Source organism: Delphinus delphis, chromosome 10, assembly GCF_949987515.2.
Source record: "Delphinus delphis chromosome 10, mDelDel1.2, whole genome shotgun sequence".
In the NCBI taxonomy this organism is placed as follows: Eukaryota; Metazoa; Chordata; class Mammalia; order Artiodactyla; family Delphinidae; genus Delphinus; species Delphinus delphis.
The window spans coordinates 8506917-8534375 of NC_082692.2; the positions used below are offsets into that span (position 1 = coordinate 8506917).

A 27459-nucleotide genomic window follows, 5' to 3' on the forward strand; every position below is an offset into this window, starting at 1 on the left:
CATAAGTTTGTTTTCTATGTGAGTCTATTTCTGTTTTGTAAATAAGCCCGCTTGTATCATTTTTTAAATTCCACATATAAGCAATATTATATGCCAGGGGTCCCCAACACCCAGGCCGTGGACTGGTACCGGTCTGCAGCCTGTTAGGAACTAGGCCGCACAGCAGGAGGTGAGTGGCAGGTGAGTGAGTGAAGCTTCATCCGCCGCTCCCCATTGCTTGCATTACTGCCTGACCCATCCACCCCCGCCCCGGTCCATGGAAAAATTGTCTTCCACAAAACCAGTCCCTGGTGCCAAAAAAGGTTGGGGACCGCTGTCATTTGCTATTTGTTTTTCTCTGTCTGACTTAATCTCGCTTCGTATGATGATCTCTGGGTCCATCCATGTTGCTGCAAATGGTATTATTTCATTCTTTTTTATGGCTGAGTAATATTCCATTGTACCTATGTACCACATCTTCTTTATCCATTCCTCTGTGGATGGACACTTAGGTTGCTTCCATGTCTTGGCTCTTGTAAATAGTGCTGCTATGAGAAGTTCACTGATCCTTTGCTTAACTATGTCAAGTCTGCTGGTGAGCTCATTAAAGGAAGTCTTCATCTCTGATATTATGGTTTTTCTGTTTTTGCATTTTCTTGTGTTTTTCTTTTAGGCAGTTTCATTTGACTTTTTCTTGGACTCTCCATCTCTCTGCTGAAATTCCCCATCTGTTCTTGTGCGTTGTCTACCTTTTCCAGGAGAGTATTTAACATGTTAATTATAGTTAAGGTCTCTGTCTGGTTGTTTTAAAATCTGGATCATCTCTAAGTCTGATCACTTTATTTCTTGACAATAAATTGGTTTTCCTGTTTCTGAAGGTGTCTTAATTCAATATTTTTTTAATTGAATTAAGGACTTTATATGTATAACAGTAGTGACTGAGGTATGTAATATCAATATTTATGCCTGGAAATGGGCTTCTTCTGCTAGACCAGTAGGGTGAAGGTTGATTTAATTTAGTCAGGAGTGAGCTGAGTTTGAGCTTTCTTGTTATGGTTACCTTCAGCACACCCTAGGCTTCAAATTCCCCAGAAGGTGCTGTTGTTGCCTTGTACGCAGGGTGGGGGCTGGGTGCTGCAGGGTTAGTATCAGTGTTAGTGCTGTATTGTCAGCTTTTAGCCATCTCTGCAAGCCTGCACCATGGAAGAAGTGTCTCTCCACACCCTTGCCTTCCCCCAGCCACAGCCTTGTGTTGCTCATTACTTGGGGCAGGGGAAATTTCTCTCTTGTCCTGTCCAGTTTTAGTCTCAGGCAAGCTCTGTGTGGTGGGGTATCTGGGTGGGGTTGTCCACGGTCCTGCCTTTCTGAACCGTGGTAGCCACACTCTCCCTAGTATCTGTGATTGGTCTTGGGCAGGAGTCTTCTATCCTTCCCTCAGCAGTAACCGACTCTGCTTAGAATAGGATCCTGGGTCCTGGATGGTTTTCTGCCCCTGCCCCAGGGGTAAAGGATTTTTCCTTCTACTCTTCCCCAAGCTGGAGCTGCAGTGGGTCTTTGCTTGTCCCCTGAGGGTGACAGGATTTGCTGCCTTCCAGCAATGGCTAAGGCTTGTTTTGAATAGGAAAAAGGTATCCAAGAAGCACGCCAGGTTGTCTGTTTCCCTTAGCAGCCACTGATCACCTCCTATAGGCCGACATACACCAGTGGGGTGGCTCTCTCCAGTCTCTGTCTTTCTAGGGAGTGCTCGGTAGAGACCTGTGGAAAAGAGCTTGCAGGTGACTGTGCACTTTCCTTGTGTCACTTACTCCAAGCTGACCGATTAATCGCACACTTGGACTTTAACTGTCAGTTAAAATTTTAGCAGATTTCTTTTTACCCACTTGTATGGTACCCACTTCCTGTTCCTGTGCTTTGCCACAGGAAACATAGTGAGTATGTCACCTGTCTCCTTGGAGGGTCTTGTCCCTCTTTGAAATTCAGGTTACTTTGTTATCTTGTAGTGTCACCTGACTGATGGGCTAAAGAAGAGCTATGATTTTGTAGTTTATCTTTTTCTCATTGTTAGGATGAGAGTGACATTCTTTATAGCTTTCTATATCCTAAATTTAATTCAAATTTATATCTAATAACAGAATTGTTTTAGTAATCATAGATTTAAAATTTGACAGATCATGAACTTAGGAAGATTGCTGACACAACAAACTTGAGATTTACTGCTTTTTAAAACATGGCCCATAATATGCATGTATAGGTAATCTTCACATTTTCTACTTGACATATTCTTTTTTTCTTTTTTATTTTTTTTGCGGTACGCGGGCCTCTCACTGTTGTGGCCTCTCCGGTTACAGAGCACAGCCTCTGGACACGCAGGCTCAGCTGCCCTGGCTCATGGGCCCAGCCGCTCCGCGGCATGTGGGATCTTCCCGGACCGGGGCACGAACCTGTGTCCCCTGCATCGGCAGGCAGACTCTCAACCACTGCACCACCAGGGAAGCCCTACTTGACATATTCTTGCCTTTAGCTTCTTTACTCCTTGCTTCTCACCAACATTTGAATAGTATTGCTGATGCATGAAACATTTTCCCATGTTTCCAAACCTGACAGCATTGTCGTCTATTCAGCTGTCCATAGCAGAAATCTGGGAGGCCAGACATCACATCTTCCTCACCTCCATCATCCAGGCCATCAGCAAATCCTAAATATTTCAAATTATTTTCAATCCTGAGGCCAGTGCCTAAGTCCAGGCCTGAGTTTCTCTCGGGACTCTTGAAATATTCTGATAGTCTCTCATCTCTTTCTAGTCCCCCTTTCCCATACTTGCCAGGATAATTAATTTTTTAAAAGGTGAATGTGATTGTATCACTTCCTTATTTAAAGTCCTTCATTGGCTCCGCATAACCTTCAATCTTCAGGATAAAGTCCACACCTTTAGGGTCTGTAAGCGCCCTCCCTTCCCCACAAAAGCTGCTCCAGCACACCTCTATAATCTGCAGCCAGTTCTCTCCACATTTCTCGGCTTTAGCCAAACTGGAGGTTTTGCAATTGCATATTCTCAGTTGTACATAATTCCATGATTAGATCATTTTGTTTTAGTGCAGTTTTTCATTCTTGGCTGTGCCTAAGAATCAAAACTTTAAAAAATTCTGAAGCCCAATTAAGTCAGAATTTCTGAGGGTGATATTTCTTTCAGGCTCTCCCAAGTAACTCCAACATCTAGCCAAGGCTGAGAACCGTTAGCTTCGAGTGCCCCACTCGCCATTCCTCACCCTCATTCCATCTGCAGTGTGTTTATCATTTGGTTCAGTCCTGTTTATTTTAAAAATTCAGGTGGCGGGCTTCCCTGGTGGCACAGTGGTTGAGAGTCCGCCTGCCGATGCAGGGGACACGGGTTCATGCCCCAGTCTGGGAAGATCCCACATGCCGCGGAGTGGCTAGGACCGTGAGCCATGGCCACTGAGCCTGCTCATCTGGAGCCTGTGCTCCGCAACGGGAGAGGCCACAACAGTGAGAGGCCTGCGTACTGCAAAAAAAAAAAAAAAAAAAAATTCAGGTGGCAACGAATTCTCTTGGGATCTTTCTTGACATTTCTCCCTCTTGTTCTGTGTAACTATGGGTGTATGTACCCCATAGCGACAGCTGCATACTGTGCCCTGAAGAACCTGTGGTGTTAGAATATATGCCATTGACATACCATTAGTTAAACACCCAAAGTATCAGGTCTTGATAATATATGAAAGTACTGTGACTGTAATTTTCAGTGAGGTGTGGGGTAACAACCCAGCCCCCTGGAGCATATGTCAAAATCATCTATACCGGGAGTCAGCAAGCTTTTTCTATAAAGGACCAGTATTTAACATACTCAGCATATATATAGTAACCGCAGTAAATATTTTCAGCTTTGTGGGCCACGTGGCCTCTGTCATAACTACTCAGTTCTGCCATCGTAGCATGAAAGTAGCCATCGACAATATGAATGAGTATGACTGTGTTCCAGGAAAACTTTATAGACACTGAAATTTGAATTCTGTGTACTTTCTACGTGTCATGAAATATTGTTCTTCTGGGTTTTCTTCAACCATTTCAAAATGTAAAAACCATTGTCACCTCGCAGACTGTACAGAAACAGTTGGTGGTCAGATAGGACTCATGGTCCATACTTTGCCAATCCCTGATCTAGGGGATTTTTTCAAATTATAAATGCATCATCTCCCTGAGAATTTAATAAGCTGCCTGTGTGGGACACATCCCCAAACTGAGAAGTCACTGGTGTTGGAAACTAAGGGGAGTGATTGCCTCACCTTAGATTTGCTGGAATGAAAAAACAAACTTGAGATAACCAAATTTGAACACAGATTATTTAAACATATAATGAGGACCATTTCTATAAAGAAGATAGAAATTACGAACAGCCCCCAAATTTAGTCTTACTGGTTTGTTATTTTCACCTTGAGGCTTAGAGTATGTTGAATACATATAAATGTTCAGTATCTATTTGCTAATGATTTTGTTAGAAGGGTTAGATATGCTATAGAGGATTAAAAATTATGTTTAGTGTTTGTCTATTGAGATAGGTTTTGTTGTTTTTATGACTTTTGGATTTTTTTAGTAAGTACCTCTTCTGTAACCTTAGCCTAGAGTGGTGATTTCTGTCTTTACTGCATGTCATGATTATCTGGTAGAGTTGATGAAAATATAATTGTCTAGGTCCCCCCTCAAGTGATAGTTTTAGTTGCTCTGTGGGTAATTCTTGTGAGCAGTCTGGGTTGAGAAGCATTGGCTTCATTGAGCATGTTCTCCTTTGATGAATTCTAGAATGAAAAACTATCTTTTAAAGACAGTGTATCTGCAGTAAAGTAAAAAAACAAACAAAAAATACCAGGCTGGTTGCTAAAAAATAATCAGTAAAGAATAAAATAATATAACCCATCTCCTCTCTTATCTTTAAAAGATAGCCATTGTTAGAATCTGTTTATGTGTTTCTCTGTACCTATAATTTTTGAACAAAAAGGATCATACAATATGTACCATTCTTTGATTTGTTTTTACTTAGTTAATATATTCTAGATATCTAGAGAAATTTATTTCTCATAAATAATTTTGTCCAAAGATTAAAATCAAAAGCACAGAAGAGGGCTTACCTGGTGGCGCAGTGGTTGAGAGTCCGCCTGCCTATGCAGGGGACACAGGTTCGTGCCCTGGTCCGGGAAGATTCCCACATGCCACGGAGAGGCTGGGCCCGTGAGCCATGGCCGCTGAGCCTGCACGTCCAGAGCCTGTGCTCCGCAACGGGAGAGGCCACAGCAGTGAGAGGCCCGCGTACCGCAAAAAAACAAAACAAACAAACAAAAGCACAGAAGATAATTTTTAGTGACTTGGCAACCAGGGCTGAGAGAGATACAGATTGGGAACAGGGCTATTTCTAGAATTGTTTGGAGACTGGAACAAATCACTACTCCTCTGCCTCTTATCCCACTAAAAGTAAACAAACACACTGCAACAATTCAGTTTAAGATGAAGATTATGGACAGCCTTGAATAGGGAAAAATAATGAAAGGGCTTTAATGAAGACGGAATATCTCCTTTCAGTGAATTATGGTAATTGAATGGACGGCATGCTTCAAGGTTTCTGTTTTGTAAGTGTATTTTTAATTTCTCATTTTGTATTTTGTTTAGCACCAGAAAACTCTCCCTCTGGCTTCATCCTTTTATTGTTGCTTAGTTGCAAGAAGCTTGGATTAGGTGGGATATGGGTGGAAAGAGAAAACTGGGCCTCTGGGTGTTCACGTTAGCCATACAAGCCTGCACAAGTTAAGAAAAGGTTGTCATACTCCTCTCCCGTTCTTAGCAACTGTTCTTTCTCTAGGGCCCTGGGGCATCTGTCTTCGCTCTACTCTTAGGCTCCTGCAGTTCTCCAGGTTTGCTGTGTTTGCCAATAGTGAGTCGGACCTTAGACAGACTTGTTTATCTGGAGTAGAACCAGGTCTTCAGAGGCCCTGTTCACTGACATGGTTGTATTGATCTATCAGGTAATTTAAAATAGTAGTAACGGGCTTCCCTGGTGGCGCAGTGGTTGAGAGTCCGCCTGCCGATGCAGGGGACATGGGTTTGTGCCCCGGTCCAGGAAGATCCCACATGCCGTGGAGCGGCTGGGCCCATGAGCCATGGCTGCTGAGCCTGCGCGTCCGGAGCCTGTGCTACGCAACGGGAGAGGCCACAGCAGTGAGAGGCCCGCGTACCGCAAAAAAAAAAAAAAAAAAAAAAAAAAGTAGTAACAACATGAAACCTAAATTAATTGTAGATATTCTCAGCAGCATTCGTTTTTTTTTCCATGATAAATAGTGTGATTAAGAAAAACAAAGAAACATAAAAATAAATTTGAGTTTGGGCAGATTGTGCTCAGTCTTCTTGAGGGATAATCCTGGATTGGACATTAGAGGACCATTTGAGATTCTGTTTCAGTTGTATAATTCTTTGATAGCTTGGGGATTTATAAGACATTAGACTTAATTTTCCTAATTATTAGGTATGCTGACTATAGCTATATAGTCAGTAGGCAAACAACATTACTTATAATGTCAGATAATCCCTGTTCATAGTGTTACATATAGTCAAGAAAATTTTCACTCTACCTGTATTATAAGGACAACAAATAAAAGTGCTTTTGGGGGTCGCCCTGGTGAGAAGCAGGACTGGGGATCAAGGCAAATGGCTGCTCTTATTAAGAGTAGGTGCCTGTTCCAGCGCCTGTCTCATCTCAGAACCGCCTTGATGAGCATCCCTCCCCACCCTGTTATTGCTGTATCATAGTCTCGCTTTGCTAGGGTCACTCTGGAAAATTATATCTTTTAAAATATAAATATTCTTCAGGGCAAGTTAAGCATTTTTGTCTTTATTTTTTATAAATTGAAGCTATTTGTTTGGGAGTGACAGTGTGAAAGCATTACTTCTCTGAAAGCTGGAAGAGAAAGACCTCTAAAAGGCAAGCTTTGTCTGTTTTTCCTTAATCACCAGCATCTCTCTCTTATGCCATAGGGAAGCATGCATGGTACTTTAACACAGAAAAATATATCAGATGTCTCTTCCTTGAAATGATTTCAAATTATAAGTCCATTCTAAGTGTCAATTCTTAAGAATTTAACAGGCTGAAACTGATTTTTAAAAAAATCTGTTTTCTATATATTCTCTCTTCTTAAAAATTAAACTTTTAATTTTGAGATAATTGTAGATTCACATGCAGTTGTAAGAAATAGTATAGAGAAAACCCACATGCCCTTTACCCCATTTACCCAATGGGAACATCTTGGAAAACTGCTGTATAATATCAAAACCAGGATATTGACATTGATAGAACCCACCAACCTTTTTCAGATTCCACAAGTGTTGCTTGTATACCTGTACTCATTTGTGTGTGTGTGTGTTTAGTTTTGTACAGTTTTATCACTTGTATATGTATCCACCACCACAGTCAAAATACAGAGCAGTTCCATTGCCACAAAGATCCCTTGTGTTTGTAGCCATTTTAAAATAAGAAGTCCCCCATTTCCCTCTCCCCCAAGTCCTTGGCAACCACCATTCAGCCAGAAAGAGAGAGAATGAAAGGCATGCTCATCAACTGTCTGTAAACCAGGCTTCAATGAACAGTAACTGAGACTACATTGAAGAAAGAGTGATAGAGCTTGAGGAGTTCCTGCTGAGGACTAGCATACGACCTGAGAGACAAAGCATTAAAAAAATTCTGACTGATTCTTTAGTATGTAAAGGTGAGAGCCAAGAGGGAAATGGACTGAAATTCTTAAAATCATAAAAGATAAAAATCACTGACTTATTTCTGAATTCTGAAGGTAAAGATCAGTTCATTTATTTATTGAACAGATAGTTTTTGTACTTATTGTACTTATTATTTGAATTAAGTGGTAGTTTTTAAAAATGTCTGGGCACTTAGTATAGAAGATAGAAAATTATATATCTAACAGCAGTTAATTAACTTATATAATTTATTGCAAGAGATTTGCAGACATGAGGGTTTATTAGAGAAATTAATAGATTATAGCTATATGATGGGCACATTTAGAGGAAATTAGAGGCTTTGACCTTCTGAAGTCATGGAGGGAATGACTTCCCCATCAAGCATAGTGATGATGATAACTGTTAAAATTTATTTAGTACTACTATGTATCAAGTCCTGTACGAGGCATGTTTTTAATCTGTTATCTCATTTAACCTTTTTCCAGACCATAGGTGCTCACTATTTGTTAAACTGGATTTTCTAAGATGTTTTTCAACAGAATTATTAACATTTTGCTTTTCCTTTCAGAGATGTGGTACTGGATCTTCCTCTGGGCTCTCTTCTCCTCTCTGTTTGTCCATGGTGCTGCAGGAGTGTTGATGTTCGTGATGCTACAGAGGCATCGGCAGGGGAGAGTAATCTCTGTCATTGCAGTCAGCATCGGATTTCTGGCTTCCGTGACTGGAGCAATGATTACTAGTAAGTTGATTTAATTTTAAGCACATAATTTTATATGCACTTACAGTTTTGGTAACTTTATTCTTATTGTAAATGCAACAGTGTAATCTTTCATGTAGAATATTTTTCAGCACTAACCACACTTCATCTAGAAGGTAAAGATCAGTTCGCTTAATTACTGAACAGATAGTTTTGGTACCTCTGCTGTATGAATACTCATTATGGAAGGTTTTGGGGAAATGGAAAAGCTTGTAGAAATTGTCAAGAGGTAAAGCAGTTCGTGGGAAAATTTATCTTATAGTGGATGTAGTTTCTGCTTTAAAGGAGCTCATTATGTGGTAAGGGAGAGAGGTAGGCACACAAATATGCCAGTGATAATTGTCATTTAAAAAAAGTGAAGATAGGGCTTCCCTGGTGGCGCAGTGGTTGAGAGTCCGCCTGCTGATGCAGGGGACACAGGTTCGTGCCCCGGTCCGGGAAGATCCCACATGCCGCGGAGCGGCTGGCCCCGTGAGCCATGGCCGCTGGGCCTGCGCGTCCAGAGCCTGTGCTCCGCAACGGGAGAGGCCACAACAATGAGAGGCCCGCGTACTGCAAAAAAAAAACCAAAAAACAAAAAAAAAGTGAAGATATAGCTCTTAGGTCCTTGATGTCATCTGCCTGTGACTACAAAATAAAAGTGCACTTCCTTCTTTTTTTAAAAGGATATTCTAAATATATTACAGATAATTTGCCTTCTTTAAAACCAGGAAATTAAAATTGGAATAAATTCTAATTTTGACATACTTGAAATATTTTTTAAGCTTTAGTTATTGTTATTTCACATAGTCTTAATTTTTAATCATTTTAATAAATTTCAGGACAAATTGGTTTATTTATATTTTAAGAACAGTTGCAAGTTTAGAAGTAGCAATTACATGTTTTTTTTCCTTTCAAATTCTTGGGTTTTAAAGTTTTTAATTTTTTTATTGATGTATAGTTGATTTACAATGTTTCAGGTATACAGCAAAGTGATTCAGTTATACATATATATGTATTCTTTTTCAAATTCTTTTCCATTATAGGTTATTACAAGATATTGAATATAGCTCCCTGTACCATACAGTAGATCTTTGTTGTTTAACTATTTTATATATAGTAGTGTGTATCTGTTAATACCAAATTCCAAATTTATCCCTTCCCCCCCTTTCCCCTTTGGTAAGCATAACTTTACTTTCTACATCTGTGAGTGCGTTTCTGTTTTGTAAATAAGTCTATTTGTATCATTTTTTTTAGATTCCACATATAAGTGATATCATATGATATTTGTCTTTTTCTGTCTGACTTACTTCACTTAGTATGATCATCGCTAGGTTCATCCATGTTGCTGCAAATGGCATTATTTCATTCTTTTTTATTCTGAGTAATATTCCATTGTGTATATATACCACATCTTTATCCATTCATCTGTCCATGGACACTTAGGTTGCTTCCATGTATTGTCTCTTGTAAATAGTGCTATAATGAACATTGGGGTACATGTATCATTTTAAATTAGAGTTTCCTCCGGATATATGCTCAGGAATGGAATTGCTGAGTCATATGGTAACTCTATTTTTAGTGTTTTAAAGAACCTCCATACTGTTCTCCATAATGGCTGTACCAATGTACATTCTCACCAACAGTGTAGGAGAGTTTCCTTTCCTCCACACCCTCTCCAGCATTTATCATTTGTAGACTTTTTGATGATGGCCGTTCTGACTGGTGTGAGGTGATACCTCATTATATTTTTGATTTGCATTTCTCTAATAATTAGCAATGTTGAGCATCTTTTCATATGCCTAATTGGCCATCTGTATGTCTTCTTTGAAAAAATACCTATTTAGGTCTTCTGCCCATTTTCTGATTGGGTTGTTTGTTTGTTTGTTTGATGTTGAGCTGTATGAGCTGTTTGTATATTTTGGAAATCAATCCTTGTCGGTCGCATCGTTTGAAGATATTTTCTCCCATTCCATAGGTTCATTTTGTTTATGGTTTCCTTTGCTCTGCAAAAGCTTTTAAGTTTAATTAGTTCCCATTTGTTTGCTTTTGCTTCCATTACTTTAGGAGACAGATCCAAAAAACTCTTGCTGCGATTTATGTCGAAGAGTGTTCTGCCTATGTTTTCCTGTAGGAGTTTTATAGTATCCAGTCTTACATTTAGGTCTTTAATCCATTTTGAGTTCATTTTTGTATATGGTGCTAGAGAAGGTTCTAATTTCATTCTTTTACATGTAGCAGTCCAGTTTTCCCAGCAGCACTTTTTGAATTTCTCCATTTTATATTCTTGCCTCCTCTGTCGTATGCAGATTAATTGACCATAATAGTGCACTTCCTTCTTAAACACAAATTATTATGACATAAGTCTCCCCTGGCCTACTAGAAATTAGCCACTTTACGGTGTCCTCCAGCTGTCTGCAAGTTTTCTCCTGTGCTGCCTTATGTGCGTGTCCTACAGCCCTCAGGTTCACTCCCTCTGACCTTCTCCTCTTAGCGCTGTACTTAGGCCCCAACTCCAGCCTGGGTTCTGCTGTGCTAGATGAGCTAGAACTTAGATGCATCCTGTTGAGCCTGGAGGGCCCTCAGCTGCTTCCTTCGTGTGGTTCTGCCGGACACTGGTGCTTCTCTTTGCTGTGTGGTCTCGTCACTGCAGGTGAACAGCAGAGCTTCTGTTGCTGTTCACTCTGGCCGGCTTCTGGGAGGCTAGGGTAGCTGGCTGTCGCTGCTGGATCTGCTTCAAGACTCGCCACCGAGGGCTTCTTCCTTTCTAAGTTCATTCTTAGCCCCAGAGATGAGAGGAAGTCCTTTTCTTCCATGGCTCCAAGGCCTCCCTCCTTCTGTGTCCCACAGTCACCTTTTCCCAGAGTGATCAGCATGCCTTGCCTTGAGGGGAGAGCCCTGTTCCCACGTCTCTGGGTTTGTCCTGTGGCACAAATAAGACAGTCATAAAATAGTTGTGGGAAATAGGGAGTAGTCTATTTCCTCATCCTGTCTTCATTTACTATTTGGTTTTTGTGTGTTATCTTGCGTTAGGTTTTCTTTGTGCTGCATCCAACCTGTAAATTTCTCATGTGGTACTTCATTCATTTTGCCATAGGTAGAGTTTAAAACAAGAAATCAGATTTCGCTGAAGCACCGAATGTGCAGAGTGGAGTAGCAGGAAAGTCAACTGGAAAGAGCCAGATCCTCAAGGGTCTTGGACGGCCAGCCAGAGTCTGGACTTTATTCTGTGGGTCATGGAAAACAACTAGATATTTTAGAATGGGGTTGGAAAGGGGCAAAGCAATTCAAGAGGAAAATCTATTTTATGGCTGAATGTAGAATATATGTGAAGAAAGAACCAAGAAGAAACTCTGAAAGGGCAGGGACCTTGTCTGTCTTCATCACTGCTGAATCTCCAACAATAAAACAGTACCTGGAATAGAACAGATACTCAGAAAATACTGGTTGGATAGATGGATGTAGTAAGGGAGGAAGCACAGAGGAAAGGAAGGAAGAAAGTGGGGGGAGGGAAGAAGGGAGGAAAAAGGGGAAAGAAGAGGAGTTGAGGCATTAGCTGTGATCTGAATTGAGGCTAGATCTGAACTAGACTAGTGGCGGTGGGTTGGAAAAGGAGTTGGTGTCAGGACTGTGGCAAAGGGAAAAATCCAAATTAGTTGTTATTCACTGTGGTGGCATACAAAGAGACATGAAAGGGACTGCTGACATTCTTGATGTGGGCCACTGCTACAACTGTGGAACCGTAAACAGAGGAGGAAGGAAGAAGGAGCAGCTTGTTCCCAAGTCAAAAGTAGTATGTGTGTTGTATGTGTGTTTATTGCTGTAAATTATTGTGAAATTTTAAAGAGAACATGATTCTACTTCCCTAATGATGTGTATCTACATATTACCTGCTTTCAATTCAGTCAGGAATAAAATAAGCTAATGATTTTGGAAACCACAGTGTTATATTTAAAAATCCTTACAAATATGTCTGACACAATTTCAAGTAAAAATTTATATGCAGGTTAACAATAAAACATATAAATTTCTTCTGGCTTTTTGACCTGCAAACACTTGAATTAAGAAAACTAGCCACTGTGAATATTTAACTGCATTTATTTTCTTAATGTATTTTGTGAGTGCTATAGCACGATCACAGCTGTATATTCAGTTCAGCACATGATGGCTGACTGAATATAGATACGTATCTATTATATTTTACTACCTCTTAGATTTTTTTTTTTTTTTTGCGGTACGCGGGCCTCTCACCGTTGCGGCCTCTCCCGTTGCGGGGCACAGGCTCCGGACGCGCAGGCCCAGCGGCCATGGCCCACGGGCCCAGCCGCTCCGCGGCACGTGGGATCCTCCCGGACCGGGGCACGAACCCACGCCCCCCGCATTGGCAGGCGGACTCCCAACCACTGCGCCACCAGGGAAGCCCCCTCTTAGATTTTTGTTTCCCGAATAGAGTGATTTTTCATTTCAGTTAGTACTGATAGTTAATACCAGAATTGGGAGGAAATGGGTTTCTCTATAATGCCATTGCTTGGCATTGTATTGCTGTCTAATTTTAGCGAGTCTGAGGGTTAAAGTGACACCTCTTTGTTGGTTTAATTTGCATTTCTCTGATTACTAATGAATTTGAACATCTCTTTCTATTCTTATCATATTTTTAGATTTCTTCTACAAATTGCTTCTTTAAATTCTGTGCTTTTCTTTTGGGGTTCTTGTTTTTTTATTAAACGATAGATGTTTCTTAGATGTATTGGTGTCTTATTGGTTTTGAACTTTGCAAATAACTTCTCTGTCTTTTATCAGTATCTTCATCCATGATGTTGTTTATTGAGTAGAAATCTTTATTCTATATAATCAGCTTAAAGAGTCTTTTTGCCTAATTTAGAATTTTATTTAAGAAGTTCTCCTCCACACCAAGGTCAAAAGATACTCTGATATATTTTCTTTTGTTAATTTTATAGTTTTACCTTTGTATTAAAGTCTTTAATTTATCTAGAGCAGGACTGAGCAAACATTTTCTTAAAAGGCCAGACAGTAACTATTTTAAACGTTGCAGGCCAGAGGGTCTGTGTCACTACTATTCTGCTCTGCCATTAGGGCATAAAAGCAGCCATAGACATTGGTAAATGAATAGGCATGGCTTTTTCCAATAAAACTTTATTTACAAAAACAGATGTCTGACATTCAGGTCATAATTTGCCTTCTGGTCTAGAGTCTATCTTTGTGTTTGGAATTAGATAGGATTCCATGTGTATTTTTTTTTTCCTCCCATGTAGTAAGTCAATTTTTACCACGTCACTAAAAAAATCTATCCATTGATTCATCCTTTTTTGTGTACTGTGTTCTCAAGGTACATGGACCTGCCTTCAAATTCTGTTCTGGTTTGTTAGTCTTTTTATCTGTTCTTGCAGCAAGGCCTCATTTTTTTGTCTCTATTATTTTGTAGTATTTCTTAATATCTGGTAGGGCTGGTCCCTCTCATTTCTTTTCTTTCTCAAAGTTAACATAACTATTCATGGACCTTTATTCTTTCATATAAATTTTAGAATATGTCTACTGAGTTCCTCAAAAAGTATAACTGTTATTTTTATGGGGATTTAATTGATTGTAGAGGTTAATTTGGGAAGAATTGACATATTAAATTAAGTCCCACCCAGGAACATGTAATATATCTCCATTTGTTCAGATCATTTTCTACATCTTTTGTTAGAGTTTAAAAGTTTTTTTTTTCAATAGGAGGGTTGTATATTTTGATTAAGTTAATTCCTAAACTCTTACTATGTTACGGTTGTTGTGCATGGTATCTTTTTTAATTACATTGTTTAGTTTTATTATATATATATATATTATTTATAGAGAAATGCATTTAAGTTTTTAAGTTGAGTTTATGAGAGATTAATAACAAAGCAAAAAACTGGTTTTCTGGAAAGATAATAAGGTGAATAGATTGCTGCCGTAACTCTAAAATAGTTAAGGCAGAAAAGTAAAATATGGAACAACATAGAAGAAATAACTACAGACTCAATAATAAAGGTAGAATAAAGGATTATAAAAATGACAGTTTTGTAAACAGTTATATATTCCTAAATATAAGTTGCTAAAATTGGCATAAGGAGAAAGAGAAAATATGAATAATACAATAAGTATGTTTAAACAATTGAAATGTTGAAGACTCCTCCTCCCAAAAGAAGTCCAGGCTCAAATGAGGTTTACAGATGAGTTCTACCAAATTTTCAGGGAACAATTCCTATTTTTTCCAAATTATTGCAGGAAATGGAAAGATTAAAAACTGTGCACAGCATATTTGCTGGATCAAAGTAATCTTGTTGCTAAACAAGTTGAAGACTACAGAAGGATGGAAAAGTATAGGTTCATTTACTTTAAGAATGTTATCCTAGGGGTGCAAAGATAGTTCAGTATCAGAAATGACTACGGCTGTATGCCAATAAAACATTATTTATGGACACTAAAGTTTGAATTTCATATAATTTTTATGTATCATGAAATATTATTATTCTTTTGATTTTTTTTAAACCATTTAAAAATGTAAAAACCATTCTTAGCTCACATGCTGTACAAAAACAGGTGGTGAGTCAGACTGGACCTGTGGATCATAGTTTGCTGACCCCTGATCTGATTACACAAACAGAGAATCAACACCATTAGAACCAAATCTGCCTTAACCTTTATATTTGCATTCTCTCAGGAATGTGGAGGGCAGATCAAATCACTTTTCAGTGGTCCACCTCTCTGCAGACACTTTATGTTGCTGTATATGGACATCTCTGTCACTGGTGACTCTTCTCCTAGTCACCCTTGTCCTTGCAGGTTTACATCTGTTATTTACCTTCAGCTCAGCTCAGCAGAATTGCTTTCTCCACTTCATCTTTGCTATGCCAGTCTTCTCTAGCTCCTTAATACTTTGGGAATCTTTACATATTTCTAATTGATACCTTCTGCTGTTGTTCACAGTGGCAGCTCCAAACATGTTTCATTTATTTCAGGCACCCTATACACTTCTGCCTTCTTCATTCTTGCATACACTTCACCAAGAAAATAACGATCACAATATTTGTACTCCTTCAACTGGCTGTTGTTCAGCAAAATACATCTTAACAGGAGTGAAAACTAAAGCACAAATTGGGGAAGATATTTGTTAGCTTATATAAATGTAAAAAGATTAATATCCAAACTATATTTTAAAAAACCCTATGAATCAAATAAGAAAATGACAATCCACTAGAAAAATGGACAAAAGATTTGACAAACATTTCATAGAAGTAGAAACCCTAATGGCCAAATGTGAAGAATATGTGAGGAAAAGCTCAATGACATTAAAAATCAGGGAAACCCAAATTAATTGCAGAGATAACATCTCTTACCTGCCAGATTGACAAAAATTTTTTTTAAAGATATCAACTGCTTCTGAGGATATGGAGTAACTGGGATATAAATTGGTACAATTACTTTGGAAAACAAGTTGGCATTACCTAGTAAAGTTGAAAATGCCCATAACATAGGACTGAGCCATTCTGCTTTTACCCACGTTGTAGAGAAACTCGTGATTGCGTATGTGTGCCAGAGGTCATGTTACAAGGATGTTCACAGAAGCAGGGTTTGTCATTGTTAAGGACTAGAAACAATGTCATCCCCAGTAGAATGGATAAATAAGTTGTGGTATATTCATACATGGAATTCTGTACAACATTGGAAATGTATGAATTACTGCTGTATACAACAAGATGGATAATTTTCTGAATATAACCTTGAGCCCAAAATTCCAAAATACTTAGAGTATCAATTTATATAAAATTCATTTATTTAAAAAACTAAATAACAGATATCTTAGGATATAGGCAGGCAGTAAAGCTGAAGAAAAGCAAAGGAATGATAAAAACCAAATTTGGGAGGGAATGGGATGTGACTGTGGAGACTGCACTGGAACCTCAAATGAAATAGTAATGTTCTTTTCTTCAGTTGGATGGTGGTACTTGGGAATTTGTTGTGTGTTTTTTTTAACAGTCTACACGTATTTTATAAATACTCCTTCATATCTGCTCAATATTTAATAGCAGTGTTTCCAAAATCATTTAATAGGCACACAAAATTGTTTTCTTTCAGATCTTTTCGATTAAGAGTTCCACTGGAACAGTCTTTTCTGACTAGTGCTTCTGGGTTGTGAAATGATATAGTGCAATGGGAGCTAGTGTAAATCTGCTTCTTTTGAAGGGAAGTTGTAACTTACAAATTGGTTCCTGATTATCTGCTGGGCGGAAAACAGTAGTTGGTTTTATTTTCTGTGTAACACTATAAATATCTCTCTTGATTTTGGAAACTCTGGAGTTTTACAGTGGTTTTTCTCCCCTTACATTATAGGGTTGAAGATCTTATCCTCTGTTTCTTGAAAGAGTATAAAGAAAAGTGGGTTATTGGTGGTTTTGTAAGTTATTCCTCAAACAGCAAGCCTTCCAAAGTGAAATTCATTTTATTTATTTGCTTTTAACGTCTAGGTTTTTAACCCGTCTGAATTTGCTCTGGGGAGTGGTGTGAAGTAGGGACCTAAATTTATTTCTTCCAAGTGGCTATCAGTTGTTCCACACCATTTATTGAATGATGAATCACTGATTGGAAATTCCTTTATCATTTACTACTGCAACAACTACTAACCAAAATTTGGAGTACATACTGGGACCAGACACTATTTTAAGCACTTTCCAAGTATTATCTTCAAACCCACCCATTTTACAGTTGAAGAAATAAGGCACAGGGAGGTTAAGTGATTGCTCAGTGTAACACAGCTACTAATTAGTGGAGCTTGGATTTTAACCCACAAGTCTAGCTCCAAAATCCATGCTCTTAACTTTATATAAGCATGAGATGTTTGAATTAACAAACTGGCACTTCCCAGGCAGCCTGAGCTAGTAATTGCTATGTTTTTCACCTTTTGGATCATTTTTGAAAATTTAATGCTGGAGAAATGGAGGCCAAATTGTAGTTTTTAAAATTAAGTTTGTCATGGAAATCTAGGGTGAACCCAAAGTAAAGACAGTATTTCTCAGGTTTATTTTAACATAATTTCTGATACCAAAGAAGGCTAAGATCTTTAAAATATTTTCAGAATGTTATCCAGTTCTAAAATTTGAGGATATGATTATACTAGTGAAGTTTATTAATTGATTAAGTAAACGTTGGTGCTACTAGGAGTTTTATTTAGTATTGAGATGATTATCAGTTACTTTATTATTTTATTAATTCCTTATTCTCTTTTTCACTAGGTGTAAATGTGAAATAATAGAATAATTTGGAAATTTATAGCCAGACTAACCAGGATTGAAATTCCAGCTCTGTACTTACTATATTTCCTTGGGCTAGTAAATGAAACTCTCTGAACCTCTGTTTTTTTCATCTTTAAATTAAGTAATAATACTCAGGAGTGGTATCATATTTAAGATGATAAAGTTCCTGTCAAGATACACAGTATGCTGTAAATATACTGTATATTTTAATTCCTTCTTTAAAATATGTCTATGAAAGCCCTTGGCTTAAATTAATAATTTGCTTTTCCTATTTAAATCTTCTATGGAGGAATATAATATTTTGAATTTAAGTGAACTCTGGAGTTAATTCTTAGCTAATTTTTATGAGTAGAATTTCTATCTCAAATAATTATAATTCAGTGTCTTCAAATAATTTATTTCTGTTCTTTTTGTTTGATCATTCTAGGATACATAGACAGTTTTTTCTAGAGAAGAGTTGTAAGGCCATCTCAACCTGTGAGATGGCATAACCATAGTTTAAATGTTTCCTTTTATGATTTCTGAATGTACTTTTAAAATCAGCCTCATAGATACCACATCATTATACATACTATAGCAATCAGATGAACCGAGCCTCGGGGCTCTGAAGCTCCTGAGATTCTCTCATTCTCAGAAATGCACGTTATCTAAAAATTTCTCCTAGAACAGATGGATGTCAGGTTCATACTCCACTTTTATTAGATGTCAAGATACTCATCTCCAAATAACTTTACAGTTGTATGCTTTATTAAAACACTGAAACCATTTTATATGGTAGATTGTGAAGCACATTAGTCACAATTCTGATATTTTATGGGACATTTAAGAATTCATTCATTTTACTGAAATAAATTAAAATTCCTTTAATATTAACTTTTTTCTTGAATAATTTAGAAATTATATTAAATTGTATAGTTTTCTGTATTATTATTTATAATTACCAATATATTGTGTCATATGTTTATGAATGTGCCGATGAGGTCTGGCCGATTTAACACCCAGCTGAGAGATTACAATAATGAATTACTCGTTTTTTATGAACATATTTTATGTCAAGTAAGCAGCATATACCATAAATACATATTTTGCAGTTGAATAGAAAAGTCTGTTATTCAATTTTGTGGGTAAATGCGGTATGGTAGAGTAACTTCTACCAATCACACGGGAACTCTTTCATAGAAAATTATAAAATGAGAATGACTGATGATTTACTGTTTGGCTCAGATGAAAAGAGATTTTAAGTTACAGCCATGTAGCGTGTCTCAGAATGAATGAAGGTGTTATTTGTCTCTCCCTCTTTCTCGTCTAGGTGCAGCAGTCGCCGGCATTTACAGAGTGGCCGGGAAGAACATGGCCCCCTTGGAAGCACTGGTGTGGGGTGTTGGACAGACCGTACTGACATTAATCATCTCCTTTTCAAGGATTCTCGCCACACTCTGAGGTTTCTGTGGGCATGTCTTACTTCACATAAGGAAGCAGATGTACAGATTCTCTGAAAATGGCATTGTTAACAAGGGAATGAAATTGTACAAGAATGTGGAAGGAGCAGGTCAAAACATAAGGCCTTGAGCTGTGTGGGAAGATTGCCCTCTGGTGTTCAAGTGATTGCACTACCGCACCGCACCTTACGTGCCTCCGTCCCAGGCAAGGCGCATGACACTACGTGAAGCTACAAGAAAAAGCACCTTGTTTAGCTGCCAATCAGGTTAACACTGGCGTTGAATCATCGTTCTTAACAGTGTTGTGTTAAGTTACAGGGACGTTTTGAAGAATTGACATATGTGCCAAACTCTTTTCTTTTTTTTTAACATTGATCATGTGAAATTTGCAAGTGTAGATGTAGATGAGTGCTGTGAACATATCTGACATGAATTCAGGTGGTGTAGTGAGAGTTTTGTTTTGTAATGCTAAATCCCGTATGAGTGCTGCATACCGAATCATTTAATAGGAGACAAATTATTTGATTTTTAATGTTGAACGTTTCTGGGATTTAGGGCTTTCATATAAATTAGGCATTATTGTTACTTACGTGAAAAATAATACTTAATGGAAAACTGCTGAACTCTTTTAAGGACTCAAAGTAGATCTATAGGGTGCATCCTTTTCACTCACTTAAGTAACACTCTTCTAATAGTTTCCCTCATACATAAACATTCTATTGATATGAATTTAAAAACTTTATGGGTCATACACATTGATTGTAGCTTGTGTGTCACAAAAGTATAATTTGAAAATTTTCTTATAAATTTTGTAAGAAATCTGAAATGCACGTTGCATTCTTGACCCTTCTAAAGAAAGTTTTTGCCATGTAGCTCATGGAGGAAACATCTTTACAACTAGTATCTCAGTGGGATTATATCACTTGTTGCATATACCTTGATTTTTGACAAAACATAAGCAGTCTTTCATTCTAGAGTATTAACTGTATTTAAAGAGTGGCCTAAATTAGGCTATGAAAACAAGAAGCCTCATTTGTAGATAAGAAACATATAGGAAGAGTAATAAGCTATCTTACTTTGGGTATGTGGTAGCATCATAATTTCTCTGAGTAAAAATTGGGGAATATAGTAAATAATTATAAAATTTGGCAACAAATCTCAGCATATCAACACAGTATTGAATGCATACTTGAGTTATTCATTTCAGTTGTTCAGCTCTTGTTTTATGCTGTTATTTAAGTTTACTAGAATCTGTGATGACATTTATTAGAATGAAAAAATCCTTAGAGGTTTTAAGAGGTTTTGGCAATATGTAATTGTATTTAAGAGTACAAGAAGTAAGGGCAACACAGAACCTGGTGGAATTTGTCTCCTACTGAGATTTTTTTAATACCAGGTACAATTATATATATGGTAACTCAAAGGAAGAGCCAACTGCAGAAGATGTAAGTTAAGGACAATCCAAACAATAATCTGATACTCTAGCCTCACTGTTTTATAACCTAACTTGGAAAAACGTACGTTTCTATTAGGTTCCATGCAAATATAAGACCTTTGTTACCCACGGCACCGTTTCTCCACCAAAAAGCTGAGTAGTATCAGCAACTCACCGATGAGGAACTGGGGGTATTTTACCAGTACGGAAGCCAGTTTGGGGCGGTGCGGGAGTTTAATAACACTGTGGCTTGGAAATTTGTTTTTAAAAACCCAAGAAGCAAGTATGCATTCTTAGAGATCTTTAAAGTAAATCTTAAAATTGATTCTTTTTATTATGTTCAAGCCTGAAATTGTTTTCATGTGTTCTTTATATTCCTGACATTTTCCTAAATTAAATTTAGGCCTAAATCTTCCAAGTCAATTTGATTTTTCCTTTTCTGTTAGACTTAAATTGTGTTCTTCCTTTACTTTGGTTATTCTTTAAATTCTTTAAATTCTTTGGTCAATAATTTAAAGTGTTCATATTCTTTGGGAGGAATTACCAGTAACATGTTGAAATGGTTTGAGATCTACAGAAATGAATATTTATTTTAACACATGGTTATTTTATGTTTCAGAAAGTTACCATGGTAAGGTAACATGGAACACATGGTTCAGAATCTGAAATTAGCCAGAAAATAACTTGGACACATTAAGTGTATGGCTGCATGGACCAAAGAGAATGAAACTCCTGTTTCTGCTCTAGAATGAAGTATGAGAAGGTGGATCAGTTTGTAGAGTGTCCTGCAGTTATCTCATTATCAAGTTGCTTTACGTTATGAGGAGAGTGTGTGTGTGTGTGTGTGTGTGTGTGTGTGTGTGTGTGTGTGTGTGTGTGTGTGTGCTTTTAACTTTTGGGGGAATTTTTGGTTTCTTTGTTGTTTTTAGTTGCTTCCATTGGGATTTTGTGCAACTGTTACTATTTCGATGTTTTGAAATGCAGTTGATAGTGTGAATTGATGAAATGTCTTAATAGCTGTTTCTGTGATGAGATTTTTAAAATGTTATTGGTTTTCTTATAGAGACAAGTAACATTTAATGATATATATCTACATACACATATATCATTATATACACATATATATATAAAGCTGCTATATATGAATACAGTCTAATTGGAAAGCTTTTGTTCAATGAACACTTGGACATTATCGTGGAGAATTTGATACATTTGCTCAGTTGAGTGATCTTTTAAATAGGTTTAAGGAACTTTGAGATTTTTTAATTTGGGGAAAGTTTTCTTGGTTTAATAGTGGTAGAGATCCTTGTTTGTGATGTGACAAAAGCCCTTATTGATGTATTTGGGTTAAATCTTCTTAAAATTTACATGTGACTTAGCAGTAAATTTTCTTTGTGAAAAATGCAGGAGGGAAGGGGAGAATCCTCTGCAGTTTACACTTCATTATTTTTAAAAATGCTTAATAAAATATTGCTGACAGTGAAATCAGTTCCTCAGAGAAGAGAGTCCTATATGCCCAAACTAATTGTTAATTAGTTAACACAGGGAGTTAACATAAGGAGAGTCCTAAATGGTGGCCATATTCAGTGTTTGCAGGTTAATTATTCTTACTTTAGATCTTAGTGTTTACTGAACAGTGTTATAGTTTGTAACCCAATGTACTTTCTTAGTATTTGCAGCATACATTTCTACTGCCCCCCCAAAATGTGAGGGTTTTGTTTGTACTTTAAGTGAGAAATAAAGAAATGAGCTGCCCTGTGTATCATATATTTGTGATGTAAGGAACAGGAATAGTTTTTAAAATGTTCTTGGAAAACGTCTTTAGAGAACCTCTAATTAAGATGAGGAGAGTGGGGCTGCCATGTCAGTGTGCCCAAGCTGGCAGTTACACGCTAGCGAATTCAGTTGTGTAAACATTTTTGGTGGATCTACTATGTACAAAGTGCTGAACCTGGTATTTTCTGTAGTAAGTACAAGGATGACCAAGATGGGGTTCCCACCCTTGAGTCCCCAGGAACTACCAAGATGATTTAAATCCTAAAACAGTTGGGAGAATATCTTGCTTCTAGCTGAGAGCTTACGTCCTGTCTTTTCCCCCAATTCTGATTTTTCTCAGTTTATTAACCAAATGGAATACCGTGACATAGATCTGAATCCAGGCCCTCCCACTTGTTGACTTTTTGTTTATGATGGCGAAACAGTACAGTCAGCTCTCCATATCTGCGGTTCCGCATTCAGGGATTCAACCAACCTTGGATTGAAATATTCAGAAAAAATTTCCAGAAAGTTCCAAAAGCAAAACATAAATTTGCCCCACACAGGCAACTATTCATATAGCATTTACACTCTATTTACACCATTTACATAGCATTTACATTGTATAAGGTATTATAAGTAACCAGTAGATGGTTTAAAGTATATGGGAGAATATGCATAGGTTATATGCAAATACTACACCATTTTCTATAATGGCCATTTTCTATAAGCATCCTCAAATTTTGGTATCCATGCGGGTGCTGGAATCAATCCACTATGGATACTAAGAGACGACTCAGTATTTAACAGTAAATGATCAATAGTCATTATAATTTTTTTTAAAATACACTTTGCAATACCAATTGAATATATTGTTTTGTAAGATTCAACTGTTTTCTTCCATTTCTACATTTTCCCTACATGTATTTTAAGATGGAAACTCAAAAATTTCTCTTATAATGTTGCTTCTCCTCTCCACCTCTTTAGTTTTTAAATCAGCAGATAGTTTTCTAAGAGCACTTTTGGGAATTGGTGGCAATGGAAATGGCAGGCAAGCCGGATTCAACACCAGGCTGTGTTTATTACCAGTTAAAACAGGGAAAGGGAGAAGTAGCCGGGATTTAGCCCTTACCTTATCCTGCTTGCTTCTTTTGGATTTACTCAGCCAATATTCATTGAATCTCCACTACACGCAACCTACTCTCCTTGCTTTCGGGGTGGAGGGGTGTCCCCTCTCTCTGTGTACCTCCCACCGCCCCAGCCTGTGGCTTCACCGTGCCGGGTGAGAACAGAACTGGGCTGCAGTGTCTGCCACGTCCCTCCTTCCATGGACCAAAAGTGCTTAAGCCCTACTTGTTGTTTGTTTGTTTTTAACTTAAAAGGAAATACTTTTATTTTTAATTTATGTCCATTTTATAATTCAAGAAGTAACAAGATGTTAAAAGGACTTTCTGAAATGTTCTCAAGCTACTTCACTCTCACTATTACAAATGTTTCTCCCAGAAAGTCTTAATCAGAACTCTTCAAAGAGTTGCCATTTGTTTTTAAGATGGAAGAATGTGGAAAGTTACTGAAGAAATTCTAGTGACCTAGATTGCAGAGAAGTTTGGCAACACTTGGGTAACTGGGTAAACGGTTGTTTCTTTTAATAATCGGGTGAGAATCTCAGTGGTTAAAGTTGACTAGTAATTTCCCTTATCTTCCTGTCCTTTTTATAACATCGTGGAGGAAGACTCTACAGCATAAAAAGGACATTATTTGATTAAAAACTGATTAACTTTTTCTAACATGTGGTAGCATTTATAGCAGAGGGAAGTTTAAAGACAGGAAGAAATGTCGGAGGGTTACACACAAAAACACAGACACACTTGATGAGGCACCCTGCGTTATGTGAACACTGAACAAAAAACTGAACACAGTTTCCCCCTCTGTTAAGACTATAAACTACACTGTATGAGTACATTTAGTGCATGTTTGCAAAATGCAGTGTTTTTTTATATGTGAGACTAAACTTACCACAAAGCATTTTGAAATCGTACTACATTTTCGTGCGTGTGGTGGTAGGTTTGCCTACTAACTTAAGGATGTCTGTTCAGTGTAGGCAATGCAGTGTTTTTGAGGAGGTTGCTGAAGTTGTTATCTAAAAATATATCTATGAATTTGTTTAGAGGAAGTAATGCTTAATATATAAAGTATTTTCAGTAAATGTGGAGATATACCAGTTAATACACTATTACATTAGTGGAAACACCCAAATTTCTGAGAGCACTAAGCTGTGAACTGTAGCCATCTACCCTGAGCTTAGGGGACTCATTTTCACATTCTTTACATTCATTGCACATATGTTGAACTTATGTAATAACCCTTTCCTGATTTTGAGAACTAATTTAGCAGTTTCTTAAAAATATTCCTCCCCCTTCCATACAGATGTCATATGGTAAAGTTTAAACATATGTACAGTTTGTTGATAGACTCAAAAGTGCTGGTTTAGAAGAGAATGTTCTTAACACCTTATGGTTATGCAGCTATAATCTTGCTGAAAATTAAATACTATAAGCAAGTCAAGAGAGCGTGGACCTCCTGCATGTTTTTTTAAATTATATCCTGTGCCCGTATATACCTCCCCTCAGTGGTGACATGACTGTCCCCATTTGGGAACTGTATTTACGTATGTAACTGAAACTGGAAAGCAGTGTTACAAAAATATATAGGAAGAGGAACTATAATGCATAATCACCATAACTATAACACTTTCTCTCCTAAACATATTACATATTGATAATTTCTAAAAAGCATCATTTTTTTATAGCCCTGTATAAATGAATGATAACTTGACAGTACTATTGGTGGTGAAAAGTTTCCTTTGTTTTTAAATTAAAGTATTTATACATCATCACTGAGTATCTTTGGGAAGGAACATTTTAAAGTTTTCTCCATAGAAGGCAAAATAGAGGCACTTGTTTGAAAAGTAATCAAAAATGATTTACTTTAATACTGGATGAGTTGATAGTCTAATTGTTGACACTTTCTTGGTATTTGTGATATCGGATGCATTTACGATGGAGGAATTTTAAAAGTTCTGTACGTCTCTCAAACACATGCACACACACGAGCTCTACCAATATAAAATTCCACAGTATTTTTCATTTCAGTCATATAACTAGGTAAAATTCATAGGATCCTACTGTAAAGTATTAACTCTCAATTCTAGTCATTCTAGAATGAGGGGATCAACTTTACCTTAATCAATGAAAATGTTTTTATTCACACAGCAAAAATATAGTTTACCTGCTAGGTATTAAAAACTCACTTTCAAATTGTGTTAACTCTCAGACCACTGATGAATCATTTAGTAAACCACAGTGCAGTTTTTAAAAGCTAAATGATGCCTTAGTGCCTTGGAAGTTAAGATACTTTCGCAAAGTGAATTTAGTAAGATTCAGGATTGGTACACCTATTGCTGGGGATTCAGAGGTGAGGAACAGTGTAATTGAATTAGGTCCTTGCGGTTTAGTAAAAATCAGTTATTTCACCATTGACTATGACAGATGACAACTGCTTTCATTACATTTTCATGATGTGGTATTTGTCTTTTTTTCTTTTTCCAAGTAAGTTTGAAATGAGAGAAAATGTCAAGACAATTAAACGTGGAATTTTAAAATTCGGTTTTGTTGTAAATTAGAGAGTCTAGCGTGAACAGTCTGAGCTTTATATTGTAGTACAAGGGCAGACACTTCATGTAACTTTTAGGAATATGTTTACCATCAGGGATTTTTTTGGTTTTTTTTACTATAGAAATACTTAACGTACTGTGAAGCTTAAAGACAGGAAGAAGCAGCCTTGGAGGGGTAACGCATAAAAACAAAGGCGTATGTGATGAAGTATCCTACATTATGTGAACACAGTTTTCCCCCTTCTGTTAAGACTATAAACCACACTGTATGAGTATGTGTACTGCATGTTTACATAATACAGTTTAATTTTGAAGGGTTATTTAAAAAGTATGTTTATTTATAATACCTAACAAGCTGTAAATATTGTATACTATTGATTTTTAATTTTATATAAGCAATTTTTTATTTCCAATTCATGTACAAATCTCATTGTGTATATAGCATAATTTCCTGGATAACACAGACTTTGCAGTGAATTTTAATTATTTTAATTGTAGTAAGCATAGAAATGTTGCTCTTTATTTTAAATTATTTTTCACCACTCATTTTCTTCAAAGGGCAGCAATAAATATATGCAAGTTATTTTTGATTATAGAAAGTTGGTCTGCAAAGACAAGATCTAGATTCCAATTCACTGCTTTAAAGAAAAGATGCACAATTAACATCATCCACTGTCTAATCTCAGGACCATTTCTGAGGTCCACATGTGTCTCTCCTCTTTGTAATATACAGGGTGAACTATTTACTGATACACACAAAACAACTGTTAAAAGTGAATCCAGCACTTAAATGTCATTACACAGAATTTATTGGATTAAAAATTTGTAATATACAGTATTTTAATAAAGTTTCTGTATTCAGTTTCATGCGCTTATATATAAATAAACCTGTCTTCAAAAGCTTTATGGGGTGTTTGATTCTTTACGACATATCTTTTTAACTCATTCACTGTAGACTCAAGTGTTTCCTCTTACCCTTTTGTCAGGTTTTCTGGGCCAGTTTTACACTGGATTTGGAAGGTAGCATTGAAAAGGTGAGCAAGGAGTTTAAAAGACAAACTTGGCCTAGTTCATAGTTTTACCAAGGACCAGTGCTAGGCCACATAAGCATCTACTTCTAAGAATTACTGTTTTAAAGAGCCTACTGTCACGTTTATTAATAAATGGCTATGCTTTATTGAGTGCTTAGTATCTGTTAGACACCTCGTAAGCATTCTTTAACACTTACGGTAACCTTTAGGTTAAAGGGATTACTAAGAATTATGAACGTGATCCTTCACTTTACTAATGAAGCATTTGAGGTTCAGAGAAGGTGATGAATTTCTCAAGGTCACACAGCTATTAATGCTCAACTGGGGTTTTCTTACTCTAACCTATGTTTTTTCCCCACCGTGCTATGTTGG

General features: G+C 37.2%; 1 protein-coding gene across 1 annotated transcript in view; it reads left to right on the plus strand.

The window, feature by feature from the left end:
- TMEM170B (transmembrane protein 170B) overlaps nt 1-24275 on the plus strand; it is a 40635-nt gene extending 16360 nt beyond the window's left edge. Inside the window, exons 2-3 of the mRNA XM_060023641.1 lie at nt 8294-8464; nt 19064-24275. Coding sequence (XP_059879624.1) covers nt 8294-8464; nt 19064-19194 — 302 coding nt within the window. The 3' untranslated portion in view covers nt 19195-24275. The remainder of the gene's footprint in view (nt 1-8293; nt 8465-19063) is intronic.
- Nucleotides 24276-27459: the final 3184 nt, after the last annotated feature.